General features: G+C 51.1%; 1 protein-coding gene across 2 annotated transcripts; it reads right to left on the bottom strand.

Moving 5' to 3' along the window:
* Nucleotides 1–4,921: 4,921 nt before the first annotated feature.
* Nucleotides 4,922–25,089, bottom strand: ADGRG3 (adhesion G protein-coupled receptor G3). 2 transcript variants are annotated; one of them, XM_053564392.1, is made up of 12 exons: nt 24,999–25,089; nt 19,767–19,929; nt 17,066–17,204; nt 15,394–15,540; nt 14,603–14,737; nt 14,076–14,115; nt 13,797–13,897; nt 13,550–13,662; nt 10,485–10,765; nt 10,207–10,300; nt 8,797–9,080; nt 4,922–5,916 (listed from the first exon to the last, which is right to left on the bottom strand). In XM_053564392.1, the coding sequence occupies exons 1-12, from the start codon at nt 25,048–25,050 to the stop codon at nt 5,804–5,806; spliced, it is 1,662 nt and encodes a 553-aa protein (XP_053420367.1). In that variant the 5' UTR covers nt 25,051–25,089; the 3' UTR covers nt 4,922–5,803. The 2 variants fall into 2 exon arrangements, with proteins under 2 accessions (XP_053420367.1, XP_053420377.1); XM_053564402.1 differs by having other exon boundaries at nt 19,767–19,920.
* Between the last annotated feature and the right edge of the window lie 2,158 nt (nt 25,090–27,247).

Below are 27,247 nucleotides of genomic sequence, written 5' to 3'. Positions count from 1 at the left end.
TAAAATAAGTGTTGGGAATTAAATTATAACTTAAGAAAAATATCCAATAAGAATGAATGTAGATGGCTAAACAGTCTTACTTGGTGTAATGTAAAATGCAGCAGGGATCCATGTGAATTGTCATGTGCCAATAAAATGTCATAAGTGATAAAAAAAAAAAAAAAGCTGGATTTTAATTTCTTTTAAATTCAGAAGAAGCCAGGTGTGGTAATACCTGTAATTCCAGCACTTTGGGAGACCGAGGCAGGTGGATCATTTAAGGCCGGAAGTTTGAGACCAGCCTGGGCAACACAGCAAGACTTCATCTGTACAAAAAATGAAACAATTATCCAGCCATAGTAGTGTGCGTGTGTAGTCCCAGCTAATTGGGAGGCTAAGGGTGGAGGATCACATTAGCACAGGAGTTTGAGGTTGCAGTGAGCTCAGATCTCATCGCTGGACTTCAACCTGGGGAACAGAGCAAGACCTCATCTCTAAAATAAAATATTCAGAAGGAAAAAATGAAGAGAATAGTAATGACTATATAATTATGAGTCCACCCTGGATTATATTTGTTTTTGTACCAATGCAGTCATAAAATACAATTGTTACTATTTTATTTGGGGAAGAAGGAATCCTTGGACCTGTGCAGGTGTGAGTGAGAGGGGCTAAAGGGGTCCAGAGAAACATTGTCAGTGTCCTCATAAGGTTGTACAGTTTTTGTTATTGGTGGAAACTTAGGAATCATCTCAAGTCTCAGTAATAAAGAATGATTTTCCCCGTCTGGCTGGGATATTATGCAGCTGTGAAGAATGAAGTCCGGTGGATGAATTAGAATGCGGAAAAGCTTCTGAGACAGTGTGTGAACATCAGTCTTGGAATGAAGCAGCCTGTGATTACTTCTGTGGGGAATTTGCATGGGGAGAAGGAAGGAAGGGAAGAAGATAAAGGAAAACAGGTGATGTGTTGGACTAGTAGGATGCAAGATAAGCTTCATTTTCCATTTCCCCCCATACATCATTTCATTCCTTCTACATATTTATTTATTCCCTTTTGTCCTGATCTCATTCCCATGTCCTATGACAACCATTTGATGTGTATTATTTTCCAAAATCAGTATTGTTTTGCATGCTGATATTCTTATTTTATTTACTTGTTTATTTTGAGACAGAGTCTCAAGCTGTCATGGGTTGAGTGCCATGGCATCAACATAGCTCACAGCAACCTCAAACTCTTGGGCTCAAGTGATCCCTTGCCTCCGTTTTTCTTTTTTTTTTTTTTAAATCAGCTTTATTTTTATTTATTTATTTATCTATTTATTTATTTTGAGACAGAGCCTCAAGCTGTTGCCCTGGGTAGAGTGCTGTGGCATCACAGCTCACAGCAACCTCCAACTCCTGGGCTTAACTGATTCTCTTGCCTCAGCCTCCCAAGTAGCTGGGACCACAGGCGCCCGCCACAATGCCTGGCTATTTTTTTGGTTGCAGCCATCGTTGTTTGGTGGGCCCTGGCTGGATTCGAACCCACCAGGTCAGGTGTATGTGGCTGGTGCCTTAGCCGCTTGAGCCAGAGTCACCGAGCCTGCCTCTGTTTTTCTATTATAAGTAGAGACAGAGTCTTGCTCTTGCTCAGGCTAGTCTAGAACTTGTGAGCTCAAGCAATCCACCTGCCTCGGCCTCCCAGAGTGCTAGGATTACAGGCATGAACCACCGTGCCCAGCCTTATTTATTTCTTTATTTGAGACAGAGTCTCAATCTATCACCCTGGGGTTGAATGCCACGGTGTCATCATAGCTTACAGTAATCTCAAACTGCTGGGCTCAAGCAATCCTCTTGCTTTAGTTTCACAAGTAGCTGGGACTACAGGTGCCCACCATAATGCCCAGCTAATTTTTCTATTTTGATGGAGGAGTCTCATTCTTGTTCAGGCTGGTCTCAAACTACTCATCTCAATCAATCCACCGCCTCAGCCTCCCAGAATGCTAGCATTACAGGCGTGAGGTACTGCGCCTAGCCAGATTTTTTTTTTTTTTTTGAGACAGAGCCTCAAGCTGTCGCCCTGGGTAGAGTGCTATGGCATCACAGCTCACAGCAACCTCCAACTCCTGGGTTCAAGCGATTCTCCTGCCTCCGCCTCCCAAGAAGCTAGGACTACAGGTGCCTGCCACAATGCCCGGCTATTTTTTGGTTGCAGCCGTCATTGTTGTTTGGTGGGTCTGAACTGGATTCGAACCTGCCAGCTCAGGTGTATGTAGCTGGCGCCTTAGCCGCTTGAGCCACAGGCACCGAACCTAGACAGATATTTTTAATATATGTAAATGCTGTTGTGTCACTATCTCTTTCTGGTTCTTATATTCTCATTAAGAGCTGTTTTTTAAGATTCACCCATGTTGCTGTGGACCCACACTAATTACCTCTTTGCCCTTCCAGGGATGGAAACTCAGTTTCCAAGTGTTCAAGAGAGGGCCTCAAAAATGCCCAGCATTGATAAAGTTGTTTTGGTTGTTACTTGGAACATTGGAAAATCAAACATGTTTCTACACACATAGAAACTGTCTCCATCCTGAGCTGAATTCCTTAAGCCCTCACATAAACTCCATAACGTGACCCCCTTGTTACAGACAGACCTGGGTTGATCATCTACCCACCTCTGTAGGGTTGGCAGAAATCTTGCTTTATTTTTTCTCCATTTAATGAGCCGGTATTCCAACGCCATCATGAGACCACCTGCCCTTCTGGGTGGCGTCACTCTTATTATGTATTAAGTCCCCCTTAATGAATATACACAGGTGTATAGGAGTCTGCCTCTGAGCACTCATTTCTGTTCCAGTAATCTTCTTTCCTATCCCTGCACAGATTCCATATTGCGTTTACTCTGGCTTGTTATATCTTTATATATGGAGGTCAAGTCTTCCTTTCATACCCTCTGTCATTAAGGTTGACTCACCTATTTGAGGACTATATGCTTCCATATAAATGTTAGAATAATAGGTTTTGGAAAATGTAAAAAGTAAAATCAGTCAGAATCTTTATTGGCATTGCATTGAACGAATTCATTAATTGGTGAAGGATTTGTGTCTTTTAATCTTTAAGTTGTCTATCTGAAAGCATGGAGCAAGTAAGTCGTATTTCCTGTATATTTGTTATAATGTACTGAAAAAATACTAGGAGTGAAGATATGTGGGCAGAGCAGAGAACCAGGAAGTAGCCATGGTAGAAGGGACCTTTCCTGCAGCTCACAGACAACCACTGTGCTCAGGGCCTGAGAAGGGGAAGGTCAAGGCAAAACTTGGAGTCATTACCTCATTTACTCATTTTGTCATCCAGCCAATGGGGCAGCTATTGCTAATTCTGCTTCACAGTCTCAGCAGGCCGGGAATTAGCCCAAGGCAAGCTGCAGAGACAGAATTTAGAAGTGGCAGGCTGCCATCAGGGTCTGTGTTTTTAATCATGATGTCATGATGTCACCTCCTCTGTTGCTGTTGTTGCTGTTCAATGTCAGAGGAACCCCCATCCATCTTCTGTAGCCTTTGAGGTGTGTTTTGGCCTCTTGGCCTTAGCACAGGTGCTCATCTTGGCACTTGGAACTGCTTTTGGAGTGACACTAGGCAATGAGGAACCCCAGCCCCTTGGCCCCTGATGTTAGCCACACCTGCCCATCTGCCCATCTGCCCTCTGCGTCTGTGCCAGGAAACCTGGAAGTCAGTGGCCCGTGGACCCATATCCAGGTGGCAGTCTGGGAAAGCTACCACCCTAGGGTTTTCCTGGAGACTGGGGGCAGGGATCAGGTGATAATTCTTGAACCCAGGAAATGGTCTAGAAGGAGGAGCTGACAATCCAAGGAGCTTGTGGGGTGGCCTTGACTGGGTAGGATGCTGGGCCTGTCTGGGCCTCCATTTCTTCATTCCAGCCCCCGTCGGCTGGTCTTTCTTTAAACCAAGTGGGACTTGGGAGCCGATGAGCTCCCGCTGAGTCAGCGCTTTATTTTCACCACTTCACTTCATGCTTTCAGGGTGATGTGAGGACTTTATAATCCCCCTTTTATGGAGAGGGAAACTGAGGCTCACAGAGATGAGCTGACATACCCAGAGTCACACAGCTCCTAAGTAGCAGAGCCAGGATTTAGACCCCAACCTGTCAGACAGAAGAGCATCTGTTACTCTCATTACTAATGCTGAGACTTGGGGCTAAGGGAGGCAAGACCTTCGTCGGGAGAAACAGATGCCTGTGAAGATAAGTCCCCAGATGTACCAAGTCTGTCCACAAAGATTGATCATGTGGCCCAACTGATGCCGCATCTGGGTTTCCTCTCCAGGGAGGAAGCGAAGGCCCTCCTTCCTGTCTTTCTTTTTTTTTTTTTTTTTTTGCCGGGGCTGGGTTTGAACCTGCCACCTCCGGCATATGGGACCAGTGTCCTACTCCTTGAGCCACAGGTGCCGCCCGCTCCTTCCTGTCTTTCAACCTTTGTGGGTGGGAGGAGAAGCCTGGAGCGCTCCCTCCCAGCATCACACCTGGCCTCTGGAGGGGAGGGAGGCGGCCCCACAGTTTTGGGGGCTGCTGGGGAGGGTCCATGATCATAATAACTTCTCACCTGTAGAAAGCACTTGACAGTCCACAGAGTACCCTGCAAGGCTGGAAAGGGATGGAGTGTTGGGTCGGGAAGCAGGTTGGTAGTTAAGGCTAGAGAGGGGGACGAGCTCGTGAGGCCCCAGGGGAGATGGCACTTGTTCTCTCATGAGTCAGCCTGTCTGTTAAATCTCTCTCTCCATCTCTCTATCTTTGTATCTCCAGCTCTATCTCTACTATCTCTGCCTCTTTTTGTTTCCTACGAAGGAAGCTGTGTGTAGTTGAGAAACAGAGGCCCAGCTACCGGAAGTGCCATGCCCAGCCTGGGTCTGCCAAGAGACACTCCTTAGTTCAGGGCACACATCCATTCATTCAGTCAACACGTATTTATTCAGGGCTCGCTATGTGCCAGCCCTGTGCTGGAAGGGTGGATGAGGTCCTCCAGGTCTCTGCCCTCGCCCTGGGAGCTCGGGCCGTGGTGAAAATGTCCTGCCTCTGCTCCAAGGGCCCTTACTCCCACCCTGGTCCCTCAGCCCCACATCCCTAGATGTGCAGAGTCCTGGACTCTTTCTGTTCTCCTTCCTTGATGACAGCAGATCAGAGGTTGGGCTACCCACATGGCAATCAGAGTAGGCAGGAGGGCCGTGCTCGAGGTTGGGCAGAAGTGGTGTGGTCTCTGAAATTCAGTGTCCCCAAACACCTGTAGGTCTGGCAGCACCATGAATGATGGGTCTCTTCTGTGAGGATGGGTTCTGATGGGATGGGCAGAAACCAGGGGCAGGCTTCTCACAGCCTCCTGAATGCCTTGAAGGGTATAGGCAGCCCAAGGGCACAATTGTGGGAGGCAGTGACAAGGAGAAGGAGGAGAGAGGCCGGGGTATCCTTCATGGGGCTGCACCAACAATGACACCCCTCTTTGGGCTCAAGCCCTTGCTAAGACCAGAAGGTGGGTGAGAGCAGAAATGGGGGGCTTTGCTCTGAGAATGTGGGGGTGACGATGTCGCTCTTTGCTGGTGGGTGGTCTCAGAACCACAGGAATTTCAGACTCCTGCAAACCTGTGTGTCTGGATGCTTGGACTCACGACAGATCTGGATCAGACCTCTGAGGCCACATGATCCAATCAGGTCACCATCTTGTCCCTCCCCAGTCACATTGTACAGAGAAGGAAATCAAGGGCCTGAAGGAGGCGGGAAGCCAGAAGCCACCCAAGGTCGCACAGAGCATCAGAGCTGAGTCCAGAGTGGAGGGCTGAGGCCTCTTATTCAGGAGATGTAGAGTGGGCCTGGTCCAGTCGGGCAGTGCCAGAAGAAGAGGATGTAGCACTCTGACTTGGGAAGTAGAGGATGGCAAACCAGCAGAAGATGAAAACACCTGTCGGGGAGGAGAGGCGAGACAGCTCCACAGTAAGCATTCCACACCTGGACCAGTCAGGCAAAAGTAAAACCTAGCCCGAAAAAGAACCAAATAGAAATCTTGGAAATAAAATTCAGAGATATTACACCTGGCCAGTTTTGCTATTTTTAGTCAGGCATAATAGCTCTGATTTTCATTTCTAAGATTTCTATTTGGTTCTTTTTCGGGGGTACTCAGGAGGCTGAAGCAAGAGGATGGCTCAACTCCAAGAGTTTGAGGGTGCTGTGAGCTCTAACAATACAGCACTCTACCCAGGGTCACAGAATTAGACTCTGCCTCAAAAAAAGAAAAGAAAAGAAAATGAAAATCAGAGATATTGAAGTAAAATATATATGTACATCTACCACAGAAAAGAAAAATAAAAAATAAAGAACTTTTCCAATACACAAACCACCACCACCATCCTCTATAAAGGGTTATTACAGGATTCGCTTCAGCACGAACATGAGGGAAATTGTGAAGCGCAAGAAATTCTGGGAAGTACAGAAAGTACCTGACAAATAAAATTATTTGTGTGCGTTACAAGGAAATTTATAACTAGGACTCTACACAACTATAAAAATGTTGCAAAGAGTTCAATTGGCAGTTGTGTTTGGGAAGAAGATAGAAATACTGAATAACTCAGACTCAGTTGAAACTTTTCTTTTTTTGTGAGACAGAATCTCACTTTGTCACCCTTGGTAGAGTGCCGTGGCATCATAGCTCACAGCAACCTCAAACTCTTAGGCTTAAGAGATCCTCTTTGCTTCAAGTAGCTAGGGATACAGGGAGGCCACAATGCCTGGCTATTTTTTTTTTGTTGTTGTTTCAGTTTTTGGCCAGGACCATGTTCAAACCCACCACCTCCAGTACATGGGGCTGGCGCACTACTCCTTAGGCCACATGCGCCGCCCACCTGGCTATTTTTTTAGAGACGGGGTTTCACCCTTTCTCAGGCTGATCTTGAATTCCTGAGCTTGGGCAATCCACCCACCTTAGCCTCCCAGAGTGCTAGGATTACAGGTGCGAGCCACATGTCCAGCCAGACTCAGTTGAAACTTAACCCTTAACCCCTGGGATGTTCCAGGCGTGAACTCCTGATTCTTCAGCTGGGGACAACCTTGGATGGTCTAATAGTAATGATTCCTTTCCTTTCTTTTCCTTTCCTTCCCCTTCCCCTTCCCCTTTCCTTTCCTTTCCTTTCTTCCCTTCTGTTGTGTAGGCTAGGGTGCTGTAGTACGAGCGCTCACAGCAACTTCAAACTCCTGGGCTCATGTGATCCTCCTGCTTCAGCCTCCCTAGTAGCTAGGACTACAGGTGCCTGCCACCATAGTTGTCTATTTTTAGTAGAGATGGGTCTCTTCTTGCTCAGGCTAGTCTCAAACTCCTGACCTAGGATTATAGATGTGAGCCACTGCACCTGGCCAGTAATGATTTCTATTGTTATTAGTAGAGTTCCCACAGAGTGAAGATTACTGGGTCCACACTACAGTTGTTTGTGAAATCTGGCGAGCTAAGTACTGAGGTGATCTGGACATTGGAGAAGAATGAGGATCAGAGGAGCTGAGTGACTGACTGAGGTCTGGGGGTGGAGCTGGGATTTGGGTCCAGAGCTGCCTGGCCCCAACCACTGAGCCACCCAGGCTCATGCAGCTCCGGGCTGCTGGTCCAGGATGTATGAGTCTTTTCAGGCCCTTCTTGGCTGTTAATGTCACAGGTAGGTTGTGAAACCTCTTTGATCTGTGGGTGTGAGGAGCTAAAAGGGCAGGTAGGGGTGGAGTGTGGAGGGTAAGGAGAGTGTGACCTTTGCCCTTTGCTAGGGTCTCAGAGGAAGGACCCTGCAGGGGCAGGAAACAGCCATAGCAATCACTTCCTTCCTGCTTCCACAGCTCCTGGAGACTCCATCTGGGTCATGTGGACATCAAATCACTTGACCCTGCCTCCTGGTCACAGCTGATAGGACCAGAGAGGAGCACTTGGAAGTTCACATAGGGTTAAGGTGGCCCTGTTGGCAGCTACTCAGGGCCTTGGGGAGTGATCTGTGAGCAGAGAGAGAAAAAAGGACTTTCCATGACTGGATGAGGGCCTACATGCTGCTCCAGAGGGACAAGGAAGAGAATATCTGCTTTAGTTTGGGCAGATTATCCCCATCCTGGTAGCAGCTGGTGAAAATCACCAGCCACCTTGCTGCCCTGGATCCCTGAGAGAGCCCTGGATATTTAAAATTCAGGGCTTGGCTGGGTACTGTGGCTCACACCTGTAATCCTAGCACTCTGAGAGGCCACGGCAGGTGGATTGCTTGAGCTCAGGAGTTGGAGACCAGCCTGAGCAAAAGTGAGACTCCATCTCTACTAAAAATAGAAAAACTAGCCAGGCGTTGTGGCGGGCACCTGTAGTCCCAGCTACTTGGGAGGCTGAGACAAGAGGTTTGCTCGAGCCCAAGAGTTTGAGGTTGCTGTGAGCTATGATGCTACTCTACCCGGGGGAGAGGTGAGACTCTGTTTCAAAAAGAAAGAAAGAAAGAAAAGAAAAGAAAAAAAAATCATCCAGGGCTCTCTTGAGGATTTGAACTAGCCATAGTAGAAACTTGTTTCTTAAAAACCACAGTAGAAACTTGTTTCTTAAAGGTCCACGCTTTAGTATCAGAAGATTTGGCATACCTATCCAGATTTCTGCTTCTCTTAGAAAGTACCTATGGCTCAAAGGAGTAAGGTGCCAGCCCCATATACTGGAGGTGGCGGGTTCAAACCCAGCCCCAGCCCAAAACTGCAAAAAAAAAAAAAAAAAAACCCACCCTCCCCTCCCGTACTCCCCCAATATAGACAAGGCAGCTCACCCCTTGCTGACCCAGGCCCTTACCTTGTAGGGAGTTGAAAAATGTGAAGATGTAGGTGGTAGACAGGCCCAGGGGTGTGAGGACCGCCAGTCCCCATGTCACACCCACCAGGCTGGAGAGGCCCAGCAGCGTGAGCACCCCCTTCCAGTGCTGCCCTTTCTCCTTGCCTGCTGTGGCACTTGACAGGGTGAAGATCTTCCAGACCACCAGGGCCAGGACCACGGCGCTGAAGAGGAAAGTGACGATGAAGTAGCCATGGACAGTGGTGTAGAGGGTGTGGACAGCCGATCCTCCACGGAACCAGCACCTGGAGGAGGTGGGTGGCCAGTGGGACTGAGAGAGGGAGCCCTGCTCAGCATGCCCCACAAAGTCCCCCTGGCTGACCTTTTGTGACCTCCTCCCATTTCTGTCCTGCAGTCCCCTGCTCTCCTGCTGGACAGGGGCCGTGAACAGGCTCTAGTTTGCTGTCTCTTTAGACTCATGGTGCAAAAGGGCCGTAGAGACCCAAGGACATGTTTATTTGTTTCACATCATGTTGTAAAATGAACAAATTAGGGCTGGTCCACCTTTAGAATCAGAAGATTTGGCATGCCTATCCAGATTTCTGCTTCTCTTAGAAAACCACCATGGCAGCTCTGTGGACGCCCTCCTGAGGGACCATAATGGACTGCCCTTCAGATAAGCCTGTGACAGCCAGTCCACCACTGTCCCCAGCAACCCACCACACGCACTTATGTTACCTCTTTTGCTCCTGTGGTCCCTGCTTTAGAGGCCCTGGGGCAGGTCCAAGGCCCCTCCAGACCTTCCTGGCACAGAGCCATGGGCCCAGGGGTGAGCACCCTAGAAGATCACCGGGTGGGGGTCTGGAGGCTCAGCCTAGATCCCCTGCCCCTTGCACTACAGGGGCAGAGGCATGAAAGAGCATGTCGATCAGCCACTCCATTGTACAGATGAGGAGACCGTGGCCCTGGAAGAGGACAGGCTTGCCAAGGCCACATACATAGCAGTCAAAGGCAGAGCCTGGGCTAGATCCAGGGCTGCTGGGAATCACTGGGCAGGTTGCTCCCTGCACAAGGGCATCTGGTGGAGGGGGGAGGGGAGAGCTCAAACCAGCATGTCCTCTACTCACCAGGCTGAGTCCCTGGTGTGGACAGGGGATAACCTTTCCCACTTTGCCTGAAGGGCCAGCATTGGCCCTATCTAGAGTAAGGCATTCTGATTCCCAGTCCGGGTGTCCCTCTCCCTTCTCAGGCTTCCTCTGTCATTTCACGTCTCTCCAAGCCTCAGTTTACCTCTCTGTGCCATTAGCTAGCTGGATCTGTGATCCTTCCCGCCTTGACATACTTGGTCTCTCTTCCTCTCTTCTCCCTACAGCCCTGATATGTGAAGCCTGGGACTCCGTATCACCACTGCTCCCCACGGCCACCACTCACAGCTCCAGTGAAGTGCGGTTCTCTTGGTCACGGATGGTGTAGAGGCCATAGCTGTTGGCACTGCCGGTGCCGATGACCGTCAGGGTGGGCAGACCTGGTGTGAGGGAAGAGGTCTGGCATCCTGGGGCTCCTTCCCTGGGCACATCCTCCCCCGCATCTCCTCCAGCTACCCATCTCTTTTTTTTTTTTTCCAGCTCCCCATCTCTTGATCCCTGGGAGCCTCTTCTCTCTCTTCCTCTGGGCCAGCCATCCCCTCTGGCTATCCAGGCAGTACCTACCCCAGCCCACCAGGCTCAGCTTCAGGAAGTAGTGTCCATAGTAGGTGTTGAAGACTCTGATGACAAGCAGGTAAAGGTGGAAAGCTTCCAGCCCCATCCAGGTGAATACACAGAGCAGGAAGTAGTGGAGGAAGGCACCACGGACCCAGCAGGCTACATCAGACCCCTTTGAGCCACTCCCCACACTGACCAAGAAGGCTAGATTCAGGAGGAACAAGCTGGCACTCAGAGCCACATGGATCTTAGGGGCATCTTCTGACTTGAACCTCTGCCTGGAAAGCCTAGGGCAAGAAATGAGAGGCCATGGCTCCCAGGGGGCACCCAGGCCTGTCCATCCTGCCGTCTCGGTTCCATCCCAACAGCCCACTGCCAGCTCCTGCCTGACCCTCTGCCTTCCATCCCTGCCCCTAGCCAGAGCATGAGATCCTCCGGTTCAAGTCCAGGAGCCCTCTCGTGGCCCACAGGGATCTGTGGCCTCAGGCCTTGACCGATGCATCAGCCAAACTGCATAAGGTACGATTCCCTGCACACAGCCTGCTTTCGCACACCTCCCAGGCCTCACCGCGCTCTTCCCCCTGCTCTCAATGCCTTTCCCTGCTCCTCCTGCCTTCTCTGCCAGACTCCTGGTTGGCCTTTAAAACTGGCCTTGGACATTTCCTTCTGGGGGAGGCTGTCTCTGAACAGCCCTTAGCCCAGGCTGATTTGGAAGCTTCCAACAGTCCTCTGTAACTCTCTGCCCTCCCCATGATGTCTCTTCCATGCTGTGAACTCAGGGCCCCAGAGTGGAGGGGGGGGGCCCAGGAGGCAGAAGGGATGGACCGATGGGTGTGTGCAGGAGACATACACAGACGGGGGAATATAGTAGAAAGAGTAGAGGCTCAGAGAGGGACAGGGACTCTCAGAGTCAGACTGGGGATGGGGCCTGCAACGTCGGGCTCAGCTCCTCTCTGTGAAGCCCCCCTCCGAATTCTTAGCAAATCAGATCCGAAAGGGCTCTCGCCCAGGGGACAGGGACCCAGGCTTCCCAGAGCAGGCATAAGGGATAATGTCCACATCACCAGAGATGCCAGGCCCCCCCTTGGGAGCTGGGGACAATTTCTCCTGGTGTTCCAAGCCTGGCTCAAGGGGTCAAGCAATGCAGCCAGCTGGCAAATCTGGCTTAGCTTGTTGGGGATGAGGGCTGTGCCCTAGGCCAGGGCTTGGAGGGGTCGGAATAGGATGGGACCACTTATACCCATGGGGTGGGTGGGGCTGGTGGGGGCAGCAACCCACCTCCAATGGGTGTCGGAGACACAGAGACATGTGGAGAGGGCAGGGAGAGACGTGGATGGAGGGCAGGAAGGAGGGGAGGAGGCCCAGGGCCTGCTACAGGCCAGTTGTGGGCAGGCTGGGCAAGCTGGGCAAGGCACCTCTGAGGCAGTGGGCAGGGCAGGCTGGGGCCTGGGCTGCTCCCTCAGGCTCCTTCAAGCTGCCAAGGCCTCTGGGTCCCTTATCCAAAGGAACCAAGCGAGCGAGGCTGCACTGCTCTCTGCTCTTCCTGCCTGCCCCAACACCCATGCCTCCTTCTGAAAAAAGCCCCAAGTCTTCCTAAGGAATACCCTTACCCACTCTCAACCATGATGATTGAGGGCAGATGGTCTTTTGTTAGCTCAAACCCAAAAGCAGGCCTGTGGCCTGGCCTGGCCAGTCAGTGTTTTCCAGCCCTTGGCCACAGAGCCCCATTATGGCCTGGCACACAGCCTGGGTAAAACTCAACTCTGCAAGCTCGGCGCCCAAAGCTCAGTGGTTGGGGTGCCAACCACATGCACTGGGCCTGCTGAACAACAATGACAACTACAACAGAAAAATAGCTGGGCATTGTGGTGGGTGCCTGTAATCCCAGCTACTTGGAAGGCTGGGGCAGGAGAGTTGCTTAAGCCCAAGAGTTTGAAGTGGCTGTGAGCTGTGACACTACAGCACTCTACTGAGGGCAACATAGTGAGACTCTGTCTCAAAATAAAATAAAAAAAAAACTCAACTCTGCAGTGTCATGGGACAAAATTGCATAGACACACACACACACACACACACACACCAGCACATACACACAAGTGAATGAATGAATGTAAAACAAGAGGAGAACCAAGCAAGGCCTGCATTCCTGTTGACAGTGCTGTACTGCCAGCTTCCTGGCTTTGACCTTGTACCACAGTTATGGAAGAGTCTATACTGGGGAAAGCTGGGAAGGGTATACAGGACTCTCTGTACTATTTTTGTAACTTTTAGTCTATAATTATTTCTTTTTTTTTTTTTTTTTTTTTTTGTAGAGACAGAGTCTCACTGTACCGCCCTCGGGTAGAGTGCCGTGGCATCACACGGCTCACAGCAACCTCTAACTCTTGGGCTTAGGCAATTCTCCTGCCTCAGCCTCCCGAGCAGCTGGGACTACAGGCGCCCGCCACAAAGCCCAGCTATTTTTTTGTTTGCAGTTTGGTGGGGGCTGGGTTCGAACTCGCCACCCTCGGCATATGGGGTCGGCGCCCTACTCACTGAGCCACAGGCGCTGCCCCTAGTCTATAATTATTTCAAGATAAAATATTTAAAAAAAAAACAAACGCAATTCTGGGATTTAGTTTAGAATACTTGCAAAGAGGAGACCGTTTTTATTTCTGCCTGAGCAGCCAAGGAGCTGTGATGTAAGTCCGGGGCACCCAAGGTCCCCAGCAGTAGAGAAGCTGCCTGATAAGACTGTCAAGACCAAGCAAAGCTATAAAAGGCAAAGGGAGATCAAGTCCTGGGGAACCTCTCTGAGGCCCTGGATTGAACTCTGCCTGAAGTCCATTCACCTTGAATTTTTCACTTACATGAACCACACATTCCCTGTTATGTTTAAGCCAACCTGAACTGAGTTTCTGCCACTTGCACCTGAAATAGCCCTGATGCATTTCAACCTCCACCTTGATGTTGTAGATCAGGTGTGCAGGGGTTATCAGCAAAAGGCCACACAACCCAGGTGCTTTCTACCCTGCCCAGCTGCCTCCTTTAAAGGAAGGAGGCATATGTGAGGGGAAGTGGGGGTGATTTACCTCAGGACAATGTAGAGAGCAATGGTGAGGGCCAGGAAGATCATGGAGACTCCACAGCCTGTCTGGGAGATGCGTGTGAGAGCCAGCACGGTGGCCTGATCCAAGGTGGGCCTCTGTGTGCAATCCCCGAAGCCGGACCAGATCAGTTGAAGGCCAGGCCCATGCACCCCTAAGGCCCTGGGCCCACCAGGCAACCCCCTCCCCTGGGCAGGAGCTGGAAGCCTCCGGGAGTGGAGTGGGCTGTTACCAGCAGCAGGGTGAAGAAGGTCAGGTGATTACAGCGGCAGACAGTCCCCTCAGCTCTGGCCTCCGTGGAGCAGCCATTGGAAGACCAGTCCCCGGTTGGCCCTGGAGAGGAGGCCAGAGCCACGTGGAGAGGGGGAGGAAAGGAGGGGAGGGGAAGGGAGGACAACAAGGAGAGGACAGGGGAGGGCAGGGAAGAGGAGGGGCTCAGCTAGTGCAAACAACCTGCCTCCTAAGGGAGCTTGCACCCTCCCCACCCAGAAAAAGGTCCTCCAGGCCCTACCTTTAGTCACATCCCAAAAGACACAGGTGACAGTCATGTTCTGAAACCAGAGAGTGAAAGTCAGGGGAGCAGAAGGGGAAGCCTTGGAGGAGCAGGGAGGAGGAAGGGACAGCGTCCCTAAGAGAGGGTCTTAGCTGGGAGAAACCAAGGTTCACCCCCGGAGGTCGCATAGAAAAAGCATCTGCATCATTCTGGCCTGGTGTGCAAAGGGCACGGCTGTGGCGCGGGGGTGTTGGTGGGAGGGCTTGCACGTCTGTGTGCATGTGCTTTGTGCGTGTGCTTTCAGGGGAGCATGTGTGTGGGGACGGTGGCGCGCTGGTGCAGCAGGCAGGGGGACCAGGCCGCTCTGTGCACCTCTGTGAGCAGGTGAGTGGGAGGGTGTCTGGGGGCATGTGGACATGTGTCTCTGGGCACAGATGTGTGTATGACCCTCCTCCTGGGTGGATGTAGAAGGGTAAGGGACAGATGTCCAGTGTCCATGCATTCCCTTGGGTGCCCCCTTGCCTGTCTGCCCTACAGTGACTCACAGTGGGCTGACGCTGGTGAGAGAAGGTGATCTCCAAAGGCTCAGCCAGACTGGTGACAGGTGTCTGGCCCACACTCAGGCCCACCAGGCGGTTATTCAACACACTGCCACCATCCTCCAGGCTAAGCCGGGGACCCTGTGTGGAGAGATGGGGGAGGCCACGCTGTACCAGTGACCCCTCAGGCCTGGGCAGCCTTCTCCCCGCTACTCCCTGTAGGCTCCTGGTCAAGCTGGGCCCAGCCAGGCCCTGTGCTCTAGGCCACCTGGCCACAAAGCGGTGCACCTGCCAGCTCTCCATTGCTGCCCCCAGAGCTTCTGACTTCTTAACTAGAGAGTCCGGGGCCAAGATCCGCTGGGGAACAGAGTGCAGTGGGGACATCTGGGCAGTGCACACACCAGCACTCGGAGGCGCCTCTCTGGTGCATTTGCCAGTGTGGACATGGTCACACCTGAGCACATGTGACTGTGTGTGTGCAGGAATAGAAAAGGACAGGCGTGTTTGTGCATGCAGAAGGACACACAAGTGCACATGAAACCCCTCGGGACACACATACAAGCCAAAGGGTACTAAGGTATAGGGTGCCAGAATCTGAGCCTGCTGTCCACAGACCCTGAGACAAGGGTCCCAGATGACCATGGGCTGCTTCAGAAACACTCCTAAGAGTCTCACTACCTGCCCCACCCCCCACGGTCTCTTAGTCTCCATGAGGCAAGCTGGGGCATGGGACGCTGAGGCAGGGGACCTTGGAGCACCTATCACCTTCCCTGAGTCTCCATTAGGCCTCTCTTTACCTTGAAGAGACTGCCAGGACCGATGTCCAGAATAGTGATGGCCAGCCGGACCAGGGACCTGTTGCCTGGTAGGGATCCAAAAAGGCTCTTGGGAAGCCGGACTCCGTCGGGGGGGTTATCCTCGCCCTTTATCACCTGCCTCGGAATCTGCAACCACAGACCCAGCAGCGCCCATCTTTACCCAGCCCCCAACACAGGTCCTGCCGTTGGGGAAACTGAGGCACACGGGATGGAGGAGCAGCACCTAGGAACTGTCATCTCTGGGAGGCAGGATACTTGAGGCACAATGCAAGCCCTACTCCTCACAGAATGAAGGCTCCCAGACAAGTGATGACCCTGTGGAGCCCCAGTTTTCCCCATTTGGAGAACAGAGCTGCCCATGCGCCCACTTAGGCCAGGCCGAGAGCAGACTGTGAAGAGACAGCACTTGTTCAAGTGTGAGGACAGTGGGCTGCCATGTGCTTTCGGCCAGGGTCCCAACAGCCCCTATGTTTACACAGAGCTTGACGGTGACAGTGTCTGGCTTCTGACTCAGGAATAAACGGAAAGAATAAAGCCATCAGGAAGGAAGTTCAGGAAGGGAGAGAACAAGGGCAGAGAAGAAGAACGCACAAATTCACGCTGACTGGGACATCCTCCCCACCCAGCAACAACAACAAAGTTTTAAAAAACGAACATTGGCCAAAATATTGAACTCAATTCCAGTGGTCATGGCAGAGCATATTTGGTTCACTCCCTAACTTCCCTGTCCCCTGGGTGGGGGGTGGGAGGGAGGCTGCAGCCTGACCCTCCTTGCCTGCCTCTGAAGCTGAAGGCCCCAACCTTCTCTTTCCCTATCCAGACCGTTGTCAAAAGGACATGTGGGTGACTTCTGGGGCCCCACGCAAAGAGCTTGGCTGCTTAAGCGATGTAATAAAGGGTTGAGAAAGTGAGAAGGGCCCCGTCTAGCTTCCATTTCCCCTTTTCCAGACACACCTAAAAGTACACTGCTGGTACGCAATGCATCTTGCTGCCCAAATGGCTAGCATCGGGGTCCTTCCCTAAGGGAGGCGGGAGACTGTTACTGAGACTTGTACCAGCAAGCATTGCCTTTGTTTATCTCATTTGCTCCTCCCCTTGGTCTTGAAAGTGGGCAACACCTTCATCACTTTACAGATGGGGAAACCGAGGCTCAGGAAAGTAATCTGCCCACAATCACAATGGCTGGTAAGGGGCAGAGCCCAGACTTGTATCCAGATCATTGTGAGTCCAGAGTCAGCCCGGGGAGCCCTGTGGCTGCCAAGTGTGTCCTTTCCTTGGTTTCTGCTGTTACCTGGCTGGACAAGCTCATGGGAATTTTAGGCTTGGATAAACTTAGAGCTCATTTTGCAGATGAAGACTCTGGAGGAAGGGAAAGGGATTCCCTGGAGGAGAAGCAGTGGAGAGTCCAGGACTAGAACCCAGGTCTTTCAAATATCCATCCTAGCACCCAGGATATTCTATTACCAGGATCCAGGCACCTAGTTAACTCGCGAGCACCCACAAACAAGGTGGCAGAGTTCTACCCCATGGGACACCAGAGCAGCAAGGCTTGATGGACATCAAGTGCAGGACATGGCTCCCTTAGAATTTTGAAATATGTGCCCAAAGAAAACAGGGTTAGATCCAGCCCATAGGGACGGGACCTCTTCACCTGAGAGGGCTTCAGAGAGAAGAATAGGTCTTCTGGGGTATCAGTGCTGAAGTTCTGGACCAAAGCCTTCACGAAAGTCATGTTCACTTTCTCGGACCAACTCTTCTCCACCAGATGGACCTCGTAGTTCAGCCAGTATCTGCAAGGGGCCAGGGAAGGAATGGGGGTGGGCTTGTGGAGGCTAAGTTCACTCATCAGGTTCTTGGGGTGAGAGGGCAGACTAGAATATTAAATTAAAGACCCTGGGATCACTGTGGGAGGAGGAAGTGTGGTTTAAGAGCAATCCAGGGCTCTGCGCCTGTGGTTCAAGCGGCTAAGGCACCAGCCACATACACTGGAGCTGGTGGGTTCGAATCCAGCCTGGGCCCACCAAACAATAACGGCTGCAACCAAAAAACAGCCAAGCATTGTGGCAGGCGCCTGTAGTCCCAGCGACTTGGGAGGCTGAGGCAGGAGAATCGCTTGAGTCCAAGAGTTGGAGGTTGCTGTGACCTGTGATGCCATAGCACTCTACCCAGGGCAACAGCTTGAGGCTCTGTCTCAAAAAAAACAAAAGCAATCCAGGCTGGTCCTGAGGGATTCCAGCTAAGGTTTCTTTTGGGTGTTTTGTGTACTTGTCTTTTGCGGTAGTAAAATACACATAACATCAAATTTATTTATTTATTTTTTTTAAACAGAGTCTCACTGTGTCGCCCTCAGTAGAGTGATATGGCATCACAGCTCACAGCAACCTCAAACTCTTGGGCTGAAGCGATTCTCTTGCCTCAGCCTCCCAAGTAGCTGGGACTACAGGTGCCCGCCACAATGCCCGGCTATTTCTTTTTTTGTTTGTTTGCTGCATTTGTCATTGTTGTTTAGCAGGCCTGGGCTGGGTTTGAACCCGCCAGCCTCGGTGCATGTGGCTGGCACCATAACCACTGTGCTACGGGCGCAGAGCCCAAATTTACCATTTTAAAGTATACAAGTCAATGGCATTAAATGCATGGACAGTGTTGAGCAACCATCAGCACTGTCATTTCCAGAACATTTTCATCATTCCAAAGGGAAACCTCAGACCCATTCAGCAGTCCCTCCCTCCTTCCCCCAGCCCCTGGCAACCACTCCCCAATCCGCTTTCTGTCTCTATGAACTTGTCTGTTCTGGATAGTTCATAGCACAGTATGAGTCCTTTTGTGCCTGGCTTCTTTCACTGAGCACTGTGTTTTCAAGGTTCATCTATGTTGGAGCGTATGTCAACGCTGCATTTTTTAAATGTGTGGATGCTGTTTCATTGCGTGGATATACTGTATTTTGGTTATGCATTCCCACTGGTGTACAATTGGGTCTTTTCCATTTTTTGGCTATTGTGAAAAGTGCTGCTATGAACATGCATGCACAGGCTTTTTTTTGAAGACTTGTTTTAAATTCTTTTAAGTAGGCTGGGTGTCTGCAGCTCAGTGGTTAGAGGGTTGGCCCCATGCACCAGGGGTGGTGGGTTTAACCCAGGCCTGCTTTAAAAAAAAAATTCTTTTGAGAATTTTTCATCTTGGCTGCACAAAGATGAGCCCTTGAGCAGTATTTGGTGGCTGAGAGGGTGCTGGAGCTGCTGCCGGTAAGACAGGAGCATTTTCAGGCCATGGAAGTCATGTAATTTAATCAGACCGCCATCCTAACACCATGTCTGTAAGCACGGGGTTTTCAGTCCCTCAACAAATGTTTACTGAGTACTAACTATATGCCAGAAACTTTTCTGGGTATCCCAGAAGAGTTTTGGGCAACTTAAATTAGAAAGATGGGGTGGGGAAGAGGTAGAGATACTTTTGAAGATGACTCTTAAGAATGTTGTGTTCTAAACTCTTTCTCCCTCACCCACATCTAATCAGTTTCTTGGTCTTATTGATTCTCCATCGCACCATCCCCCATCCATCTCTCCTTCCCAGCATGCAACGCCAACTGGTGGTGTGGTGGCATTGGTTCATCCTCCACTCTTACCTAGACCACTGCATTTGCACTCTACCTTGTCACGTCTCTTTCTGGGTCTCCTGTAGCTTTCCCTGAACCCTGAGCAATCTTTCTAAAATAAAAAGTTGACTACACTATTTTTGTGCTCAAAATACGTCACTCCCCTACCCTCCCCATTAATATAGCTTATTTCATATATGACCCTTCACACCTTAGTGCTAGCTTATAGTCCTTGTCCTCTCTCCTACCCATCCCATCTCCCATTTTCTCCTCCACCCCCCAGCTCTTTATGCCCTCACAGTTCAAAGCATGACGGTTCACTGCCAGTATTCTGAAGTTCTCTGCCTATATCCCCCACATTTCTTGGGTCCAACTGGAAAACTCCCATGCAGCCTTCAAATCACTTTCGTGGGTTGCCTTTTCTGTGAAGCGTTGGCAGAATTCTTTCCTCCAGGCTAACCTGGAACCCGGTCTGGACTTCTGTATGATCACACTCTGGAGTTGTCATCCTTTGGGTCTGTGTCTGTTCCTTTACAGCTCCCAAAGACCAGGACTGGAGCTGATTCATCCCCTAGGTGTGTACAGCCCCTGATTGCTGGAGTGAGGGTGTTGGATCAGGGGGAATGAGGTGTCAAACAAGGTGGAAGGATGAGATAGCAGCAACATTTCTGGGGCCCTGGGGCAAATGATCCCAACCCTTTCTGTCAGCCCTGCTCCCAGGAACCCCAGGGTTTAGCTCTAACTCAAAGGGCCCCCTCACCTCTGCAAGTTTCCCACGCTGCAGGGGTTGCTCTCCGGCTGGCCACACTTGGCGAAGCACTCTGCCTTGTCCTCCAAGTTGCGGTCATCATACTGGGTCTCATAGATGGGCCTCAGACATGGGTTTCTCGGTGCTTCAGTGGTCTTCTTCTCATCTAAGAGAGCTGCAGAGTGAGTGAGCTGGACCGGGAGCAGAAGCAAGGACTAGGAGGAGGGAGAAGAGCTCGAGCTCCAGAGCCTGGAGGTGTGGGCTGGTGTGGTACCCCAGCTCTACACATCACACCTATTGCTGGACTCATATGCTCCCAGGCCTCAGTTTCCAAGGAGATACCATCTCCTATTCACATGGCTGGTAGGATGCTTTGGGGAAAGCATATACCAAGGGTTCAACGCATGTCTCTGTAGATAGAGTGCTAGTACTCCTCTACTACCTCCTCCAGGGAGTCTGCCTGGCTTTTCACAGTCTTTCCATATTAGACATTCCAAAGCCCTTACAACTATGGCCTTATGGTAGGGTTCTTGGCTGTTCTGTCTTGGTTTGCCTTGTGCTCCAACATTCACATTATAACATCCCAACTACCTCCTGGGGTATGTAGGGAGTACAGCAAACTAAGGCCTCCTGGAGCACAAAGACTTGAGCGACTAGTTGGAAGCTGCTCCAGGACTTGAGACCAGCTTTTCTGACTTCTATTCCAGTTCCCTTTCACCTAGCATAGGCCATGCGGTGGAAGCTTTGGGCCACCTACTAACTGTGTGTCCTCAGGCTAGTTATTAATAAAACTCTCCGAGGCTCAATTGTCTCATCAGCAAAATGGGGTTAATATTTTAATAATATCTTCCTTGGAAATTTGGTGGAAGGATCAGAGTTTCTATAAATAAAAGACATAGCTCCTTTTAGGTGTTCAAAGAGCCATTATTCATTAGAGAAGCTGAAAACGTTATGCTAAGATTTATGGTAAGTTTTTTTTAATGTATTTTTGTTGGATGGATGGATGTTTCTACATATTTATCTATCTATCAACAAAAGTCATACATCCCTAGGGTTTAAAAATTGAAACTGTACAAGAGAACATCAAATAAAAAGTAAAAGTTCCTCTTCTTGCTAGTTCCAAGCCACACCCCAGAGGTTACCACCTTTAACAGTTTAGTTTATTGCACAACCTTCCAGAAATTTCCTATGCATATGCAAGTATTTATATCATTTTTAAATTTACATGAATGGGATCACTTAGCAATATATTGAAGAGCTTTGCACATCATTCTTTATATAGTTGCATACTATTCCACTATATGGGTGTGGCAACACTCTTTCAATTGATCCCTTATTGGTGGAAATTTGGGGTTTTGTTTTGTTTCTATTTTGAATAATCTGCCATGAGAATTCTTAAGGATGCATCTTTGTCAGCTTATATTAAGAATTCATAGGAAGTCTGGGTGCCGTGGCTTACGCCTGTAATCCTAATGCTCTAGGAGGCCGAGAGGGGTGGATTGCTTGAGTTCAGGAGTTCAAAACCAGCCTGAGCAAGACTGAGACTCCATCTCTAAAAATAGCCGGGCGTTGTGTCAGGCACCTGTAGTCCCAGCTACTTGGGAGGCTGAGGCAAGAGGATTGCTTAACCCTAAGAGTTTAAGGACCCCATAACACTCTACCAAGGGTGAAAAAGTGAAGTGAGACTTTGTCTCAAAAAAAAAAATTTATAAGAAACATTTCTATCATAGGGATTTCTGGATCAAAATGTGTGTGCTTTCAAAAATTGCCATAGACTAGTATGGAGACTTATACCTGTGACCCTAGCACTTTGGGAAGCTGAGGCAGGAGGATCGCTTGAGACCAGGAGTTTGAGACTAGTCTGGGCAACATAGCAAGACACTGTCTCTACAAAAAAAAAAAAAAAAACTTAAAAATTTGCCAAGTGTGGTGACACACACCTGTAGTCCCAGCTACTCAAGGGCTGAAGCAGAAGGATCACTTGAGCCCAGGAGTTCAAGGCTGCTATGAGCTATATGATCAGCGTAAGACTCTGTCTTTTAAAAAATAAAATTTAAAAAAATGAAATTTTTCTCCAAAAAAGCACCTATTTAGAATATCATCAAAAACGAGCAAGAGCGATTGATTACCCACATGCTTAGAATCCTAGATTTTACCAAACTTTCACATTTTTGCTAATATGCAAGGTGAAATCAAATCTCATTTTAACTTAAGAAAAGTTTGAGTATCTGTGTATTTTCTGGCCACTGCTTCACTGGGTAAAGTATCCTTTACCCATTACTTTCCATTTTTTATTTCCTTCTCTGGTGTTTGATTTATAAAAAAACATTCCCAGGGCCAGGCGCAGTGGCTCACGCCTATAATCCTAGTACTCTGGGAGGCCGAGGCAGGTAGATTTGCCTGAGCTCACAGATTTGAGACCAGCCTGAGCAAGAGCGAGACCCTGTCTCTCAAAATATATGAGCACTGTGGCAGGTGTCTGTAGTCCCAGTAGTAGCTGGGAGGCTGAGGCAAGAAAATCACTTAAGCCCAAGAGTTTGAGGTTGCTGTGAGCTATGACGCCATGGTACTCTACCGAGGGCAACAAAATAAGAGACTCTGTCTCAAAACAAACAAAAAAAATCATTCCCTGTATTACTTTCACAATTTAAAAGAAACAATACACTGTAAAAATAATGGCTGAACAAGAAGTAAACATAGGGTTAAAAAATAACATTTTAGAGTGGATTTTATAATAGTCAGCTGTATGTGACAATGTTGTTTTAGCCAGCTTGCAAAGGATCTTTACATTTCTGTTAGCTTGTAAAGATAATTGTGATGTGTAGTTTAATGGGACAAGTCAAATGATAGGCGAGTGTGTTACATGGGTCTAAGTCTGCTTTTCAAATAAAGGGGAGAGGGGAAGAGGAGGAGAAAAAGAGAAAGAGAAGGAGGGAAGAAGAGAGGAGAAGGGAGAGGAGGAGAGAAAAGGAGAGGAATGGGGAGAAAAGCCTCAAAGGGAGGTGTCATTCTCTGTTCTCCTCGCCCTTCTGACTGCCCAGCGGATCACCCATGGGTATAGGTGCGGGGGCAGCATGGTGGGTGATGGCAGAGCCTCCTGCTCAGCCTGCTGTGAATTTCAGCGTTCTTAGCAAGCACCCCGTGCAGAGAAGATTGCTAGATACCTTTTCCATGATTATCCTTTGAAGGTATTGGAAGCACTTAGTCCAGACAAGAAGGCCCTGAATGAGGCCTATATATGGGATGGTGCCACCCTCCAGATGCCCTTTGCCCCAGAGCCTGGCCTCCATGGACCACTTGAATGTGGGTTCAGCAGATGGGGAGTGGGCTTGGAGGTCAGAGGGTAGAGTGGGCATTTGCCTCATCTCTATGGCCCCTTCAGCCCCTCCCTGCCAGCTCACCACCAATGGACTGCTTTTCCTCCTGAGACCACAGCCTGTTTCCATGAATTCTGGGGACTGACCCTCCTGTGCCCTTCAGGCCTGGGCTGCTGAGTGCTGCCCTCGGGGCCAGCCTGCTGAGCAATCACCCACCCATGTAATGTGTCCGTTTATGTAAGCCCCTCCATTGCGTCTGTCTCCTGCTCAGCCCTAACTGCCTAGTCCTATATGTGGGTCCCACTACACCCTACCTCTCTGCTAGGCTGTGAGCCCCTTGGGAGCACAGAGCCTCGCACAGCCGGGCACCACTGATGCTAAATGAATGAAAGAAGGAATAGCGGGCAGGTGAATGCTGACCGACCCCTAAACATCCACAAAGCAAAGAGTCTCACATCGGCCAGGCACTGCGGCTCACGCCTGTCATCCCAGTACTCCGGGAGGCCAAGATAGGTGGACTGTTTGAGCTCAGGAGTTCAAGACCAGCCTGAGCAAAAATGAGACCCCCTGTCTCTACTAAAAATAGAACAACTAGCCAGGCATTGTAGCGAGCACCTGTAGACCCAGCTACTCAGGAGGCTGAAGCAAGAGGATCTCTTGAGCCCAAGAATTTGAGGTTCCTGTGAGCTATGATGCCGTGGCACTCTACCCAGACAACAGAGTGGGACTCTGTCTCCAAAAAAAAGAGTCTTATGTCTAGATATGAACCTCTCGAAGCTCCTTGCTTATTCAAATAGCTTATTCAAACATCACCACAGGGGAACATGGTCACCTGGAAGGGCCTGAAGCCCCAGCCAGTGACTGTAGCTTTTGTGAAGGGCCTGGTCCTACAATGCCATGAGATCTGATGGTGGCCGTGTCAGTTATTAAGTTAATTAATTTATCAAGTACTGCTAGGCGGCCTGCTCTGTACCAGGATCTGGCCAGGCTGCTAGGTGGACAACATTGCCATTGTTCACCCTTTTTTAGAGACAGAGACTGGGCTTTGCACTTCATTGATGCACCCGACATTGGAAGAGAAGAAGCCTCTTTAAAGCCCAAAGAGGTTGATCCACATGGCCAAAGTCACACAGCTACATTCTGGACAGACGCATGGGGAGATAGACAAGCCGCTCAGGCCACCCACGGAGTCAAGAGTGATACAGGAGGAACCTGCCAGGTTCTGAGATGGGGGCACCAAGGAGGGGGCCGCTCCCTCTGCCCAAGGGGGTTGCTGAGCCATCTCAGAGGCCGGGAAGGGTAAATGGAGGCTGCCAGGTGGGCCGGGGGAGAACAGCAAGGGCAAGGCCCAGGGTCCTTCAGTTGCCTCTGGTGAAGCTCTGCAAGTGTGTGTAAGGCGGGAGGGGGAGTGTCGGCCTGGCTCTGTCACTCAGGACCTTGGGGCCATGGCTGAGATGAGGAGAGGGAGCAGCGTGGGGTCTGTGTGAGGGTCGAGGGGGTCAGAGGAAGGCGTGCAAGCCCTGCCTGGCTTCAGCCTCCAGAGGGTCCTGACTCCTGTCCCAAGAGCCTTCAGGCTGGCTGGAGAGAAGCCTGTTCAGGGCCTACCTCTGTCCCAGAGCCAGGCTTGTCATGGAGTATGGGGCACTCTTGTCTTCTCCCCATTCCATGGTGCTGACCAGGGAGCCGAGACCCAGCCCTGCCCAAGGTTTGGCAGGACAATAGGACTGACCCAGAAGGTCAAGGCTATAGGAGATGCTGAGGGGTGAGGGGTTGTCCCAGATGACACAGCCCAACCACTCCACTCCTCACTCCCTCTCGTCTCTGACCCTGTCCATGGCATCCCCCAAGCCCCAGTTCCTGCCCCAACCCCTCCACAGAGCAGGGTCTCCCAAGCTTGGCAGGAGAGGGTGAGAAGCCAGTTGCTCACCTGAGGGCAGAAGCAGCAGGAGCAGGGTCCCCAGGGCCCCGAATGTCATCATCCTTGGGGCCTTGTTAGTGCAGGCCTGGAGCCCTGCAGCTGTGCGGCCTCTGGTCCCAGACTCTGCTGAGCTACCCCTCCCGCCCCTGAGCCTCTGGCTTCCTGTGTCCCCTTCCTGCTCAATGGCGCCATCGGCCAGGTTGCGAAAAGTGAGTGGGGAACTGGGCAGTGCTCCCAGCCTCACCCCACTGTAGGCCCACCTGCAGAGGGAGCTGCTGCACCCAGAGCCCCACCCAGTGGGGTCTATGGAGCTGGGGTCCAGTGGCCTCAGAAGTCTCCACCCTGGAGCAGACCCCAGGGCACTGGTGATGAGCACGGGCTTTGGAGACAGGCACACCTACGTGCATCCCCACTCTTGCAAGCTGGAGGCCTCTCTGAGCCTCGGTTTTCTCTTCTGTAAAGCAGAGATCACAATGACGCTGCCTCCTAGGGTGTTGTCAGGTGTTGTCACCTGCAATAAGCGGGGCACAGAGTCTGGCACTGGGGATGAGGACGAAGACATAAATGGTACCCCGGCCTGGGGCTGAGGGGGAAAGCAGGAGCTGGCCTGAAGCCCCAAGCCTCCCCCGCTAGCCTGGATGACAGGACAGGCTGAGCGGCAGGATGGCAGGAAGGTAGGAGGGTGACTCAGGGACCTGGTCAGACCTGGGCGGACTCTGTCCTGGCCACTTCCTGGCTGGGTGACCTTGCGGAAGCTGTCTGCCGCTCCGAGCCTCTCACGGGGGGCATGAAGAGTGTGTAGGATGACGCATGTGGAGTTGCTTGGTCAGTAGGTGTGGCCATTGTTATCGTTTTCTGGTCATCGGTACTGTGAGTTATTGTTCTCAGCCCCCGGCTTATCACTGCTGACCCAGTGGGGGGCAGGGCAGCAGGGAAGGGGCAGGGCGACCACCAGGCTCCAACTCTGGTGGCCGCAAGGCAGCCCTGTGGATGAGACTGGGCCCCACTAGGTGATCAGGTGAAGGATAGCCCACCGAGAAGGTGTGTCATCACCAGCACCCCCCTCAGGCCTACGCGGCTAGAGCTAGTCCTCTTTGCCTTTGGGTCCACCTGGGGAGCCACCTCTGCTTCCCCTCTCTCACATGGTGTCCAGACAGGCCTAGTCCCTGGCTGAGCCTTCTGGACCTGGAGAGGGCTGAGGTGAGAATGTCAGTGCCGCTTGTGGGATGGGAGCAGCAGGTCAAAATCCAGGGCTTCCTGAGCCCCAGAAACTTCCTCTGCAAGGAAGGTCAGGAGGGAAGATGGGAATGGCTGGGCCTGCCCCGCCTCCTCTCCTAGTAGCGGTGAAGGGAGGTGAAAAGTGGACTTGGATGGCCTGCCACCAGACCCTCAACCCTACCACTAGACCCCCAGCCCTACCACTGGTGCCTAGGCCCCCAGAGGGCTCACAGGTGCCAGTTGGTCGTGAAGGACCCAGAGATCTGCAGACCGGGACACGGAGCATCACATCCACCTGGGGAGGCAGTATCAGGGCCGCTGGGAAGGCGACAGGGTTGAGTCAAGAGGGGCTTTTCTTCTGGCCTTCTCTGAAAGTCACCGCTCTCAGGACTGTCCTGGACCTACTTACAGAGTTCCAAATCCCACGGCAAACAGAACTGTAGTGTCCCCTTCTGCCACTTCCTATCCTCAGCTTGTCCTCTGGCCAGGCCCCTTGGCCACACCAATCTAATATTTCCCATTGCCAGAGGGTACATTTCCAGATGCAGACCTGGCCATGTCCTGGTGGGAAGGGTGATCCTGTTGTCTAAAGCCCCACAACCCAGGAAAGGCTGTGATTAGAACCATCAAAGAAGCACCATGTAGCTATCAGGTGCCTACTCCATGGCCTGTTAAAGAAGGTGAGACCTGACCATGACCTCCTCCCCACTACCTGCACCAGCCTCAAAAGCAGAAATGAGATGCTCAAGAAGCAGGAGAATTTGTCCCAGGGAAGTGCTGTCACCTCTCCCGCCAGGCCTAACCCAGAGAAGGGGCTTAAAGAGACCCCTTCACAGAGATCCAGAGGCCTATCAGGAGAGGAGCTGGCTGTGATCGCACTGGGCTGCATGATCAGGGCAATGGAGACAGGGGCTAGGGAAGGTTTGGCTTCTGTCCTCTGGAGTTCCCTGCCTGGAGAAAGGTTGGGGAGAGGCCAGTGGAAGGAACTGGAAGTGGGGGGTCAGGAAACAGCAAGGACAAAGGAGGTTCTCACGTACCAA

The sequence above is a fragment of the Nycticebus coucang genome, chromosome 2, assembly GCF_027406575.1.
Source record: "Nycticebus coucang isolate mNycCou1 chromosome 2, mNycCou1.pri, whole genome shotgun sequence".
In the NCBI taxonomy this organism is placed as follows: Eukaryota; Metazoa; Chordata; class Mammalia; order Primates; family Lorisidae; genus Nycticebus; species Nycticebus coucang.
Note: the sequence above shows the minus strand (reverse complement) of the source record. Positions and strands in the feature narration are given on the sequence as shown.